General features: G+C 40.1%; 1 protein-coding gene across 1 annotated transcript; it reads left to right on the top strand.

Moving 5' to 3' along the window:
- The first annotated feature begins 293 nt into the window (after positions 1 to 293).
- LOC138881194 (secreted RxLR effector protein 161-like) lies at positions 294 to 2,123 on the top strand. The gene is made up of 2 exons (XM_070161401.1): positions 294 to 645; positions 1,963 to 2,123. Exons 1-2 carry the CDS (start codon positions 294 to 296, stop codon positions 2,121 to 2,123), a joined length of 513 nt encoding a protein of 170 aa, XP_070017502.1.
- Positions 2,124 to 3,162: the final 1,039 nt, after the last annotated feature.

Genomic DNA, 3,162 nt, shown 5'->3' with positions numbered 1-3,162 from the left:
GTTAGTACTACAGGGGAGCCAATAGAGGGACCTGCTCCCTCTGCCCAAGAGGATCATTTTTCTCCTACTTGGGATGAAACTCCATGTTCCACTAGAAAGCCCCTGGATAGTACAGACCCTCTTCCTTGCCCTGATCTTGTTGTAGTCCCATTAGATTTTGTGATTCCTAAGATGAAACCTCTATCTGAAAACGATTATAATGGAAGTGAGGAAAATTATGATGATGTTCCTAAGATGAAACCTCTAAGGGAACGATGATAAGTTAGCAAAATTACATTAAGAGGATTCTAAAGATGTTTGAGATAGAAATTTCAAAGACCATTGATACTCTTATTGCCACAGCCACTCGTCTAGATATAGACAAACCTGGTTTCCCTATGAATGAAACCATGTATCGGGACATCATTGGTTCACTCTTATATCTAACAACCAGTAGAACTGACATTGTGTTTAGTGTGGGGCTATATACTAGATTCCAATCACGTCCAAAAAAATCTCATCTGAAAGCTGCTAAGAGAATCCTGAGATATCTCAAAGGAACGCATGACCTGGTCTTCTATCATCTTTTAGAAGAAAATTTCGACGTAATTGGGTATGTTGATGCTGATTATACTGGTTATCTAGTGGATAGGAAGAGCACATTTGGTATGGCATATTTTTTGGGATCATGCCTAATTTAATGGGGGTACAAAGAAACAAAACTCTGTAGCCCTCTCCACTGCAGAAGATGAATATGTAGCCACTAACTCATGTTGTTCTCAACTACTGTAGATCAAGCAACAATTAGAAAATTTTGGTGTGTTTTCTGATTATGTGCCACTTCTGTGTGACAACACAAGTGCCCTCAACATGGAAAAGAACCCAATTCAGTATAAGATGACAAATCACATTAATGTGCGACATCATTTCCTCTGGGGCAATGTTGAAAAGGTCTCATCTGTATGAAGTTTTGCAAAGCAGAGGACTAGATAACTAATATCTTCACAAAAGCATTGAGCAGAGAGCATTTCAAAAAGAATCGACTGGAGCTGGGACTAATCAAATTGAATTGAGAACCTGGTCCCTCGATGACTCGCTATGAAGGAATGGTAAGGTAAACTACTAAAAAGTGTTTTCTGGCAACTTCAAATTCAATTCTATATCGTTATAAGTAAACATGCATGGCAATTGATTTGCAAACAAGTAGCTAATGTCATTGCAATTTGGTAGCAGGATTATGCTCATATTTAAAAAATCAGTCATGGAATCTATTTCCCTTGGCTCAGGTTAGTAGTTACTCTTACAATCATACACATTTTGAACTGCTAAATGTGCCACGTCATTAAATGTGTCCGCCTTTTTCCCATACCATTTAAGCCCAAATGTCTCACCCGTTACAAACTGAACCGACTACCTAGTCCATCGCGTCCAACTGTAATAGGTCCCTCATTCCCTCTAAATAACCCCAAAAGACATGTCTCTCTCATAACTATCTACATCAAAGCCATCAAGCTTTCCTCTTCTCTCCCAAAACCCTCTTTTCGTGTCTTTACTCTCAAAACATTTGCCGTGTCTTCTCAAAAATCAGAGTCTCCTAAAGCCACAACTGCCATCCCTACTATGTCTTCGTCTCACAAAGCACATCAGTCTAAATTGAAGCCTCAACTTTCACCCATTGAAACCTCTATCGCCAACCAACCACAACCTACTGTCACTTCCCCAACTCCATCGAGTTTTGGTTCCCATCATACCGAAAAAAACAAACACCCATGAAGTTTGTCTCTTTAACCTCTCCCTTTGCTACACCGAAATAAATAGAAGAAGAAGGACTGGTGGAAGGGGATGAAGGAACAATGGTCTTGAGCCAGCGGGTTGAGGAAGCAACTCTAGAAAAAGAGGATATTACCACTTTTGGTGAAGCATCTGATGCATCTAACACCCTTTATGCTCCAACTTTTGATCTAAACAACCTATAACCATCAGGTAATGCCTCTCTAGCTTCTACTGATTCTACTTTGTTGGAAGATTTGAGTGAAAAAGAAGCCACAGAAAATTTGTTGCTTATTGCTGCTGAAGGGAGTCTGGTTGGGGAGTATGAGTCTGAGTGTTGGGGCTCAGGGGGAAGAAAGAGGGGATGGGGATAGAAATAGAGACCTGGTAACTCAAGGTGACATGGTACCAGTTAGTACTACAGGGGAGCCAATAGAGGGACCTGCTCCCTCTGCCCAAGAGGATCATTTTTCTCCTACTTGGGATGAAACTCCATGCTCCACTAGAAAGCCCCTGGATAGTACTGACCCTCTTCCTTGCCCTCATCTTGTTGTAGTCCCATTAGATTTTGTGATTCCTAAGATGAAACCTCTATCTGAAAACAATTATGATGGAAGTGAGGAAAATTATGATGATGTTCCAGTAGCCCCGTTTATCGCTACTAGAAGTGGTAGGATAACCTCTAAAGAGCCTGTTCATAAAATTTTCACTACTAGACAACAGAATAAAGAAGACCTTGAAAATGCTTTGAAAAAGAATAATGAGAAAAAGAAGAGAAGAAGATTGGTGAAATCGGGAAAATTAGTGAATGAGGAGGATCTACCTCTGGCCAATGTTGTGGATGTTAAGGATAAAGAGGTGAATGAGTAACCGGCTTCCCTTGTTCGTAAATCCCCTAAGAAGTATGTGTTTGTAAAGTTCAAGAAAGTGTCATCCGTGAAGGGTGTTGAAATTGATGGAGAGAAGAGTGTTGAGAAGAAGGAGCGTGGTGAGAAACCCAAGTTTGGTAGGAAGGAGAAAGATGTTGAAAATAAAAAATTTCACAAGAGAAAGGCAAGTGACAGTGAGGAACCTGGTTCTTCAAAAAGAACCAGAGTGGAAGTATTTGAAGTTGACAGAATATAAAAGTTGAAGAAGCAAAAAGTGATGTGGGGCAGAGTGTTTGATGATGCCATTCTTGACATGTCAGGTATGAGACAGCTAGTTAAAATCTGCGATTTTTAGAAGTGGACTCATCCCTTTATTATTCAGAATCCAAAAGTCTATGAAGAGGAAGTTCGCAATTTCTACTTTAATCTATTCACTATGGAGGATGACAATAACTACCTGAAGGTTAATGGAATGGATTTTTTGATGGATGAAGCTGTATTGGGGAGTTTCCTTGATGTACCTACTAAGGGGCTCTCGTGTGTT

This window comes from Nicotiana sylvestris, chromosome 11 (assembly GCF_000393655.2).
Source record: "Nicotiana sylvestris chromosome 11, ASM39365v2, whole genome shotgun sequence".
Classification (NCBI taxonomy): Eukaryota; Viridiplantae; Streptophyta; class Magnoliopsida; order Solanales; family Solanaceae; genus Nicotiana; species Nicotiana sylvestris.
The sequence above is the reverse complement of the archived record's forward strand: the minus strand, read 5'-3'. Positions and strand labels throughout refer to the sequence as shown.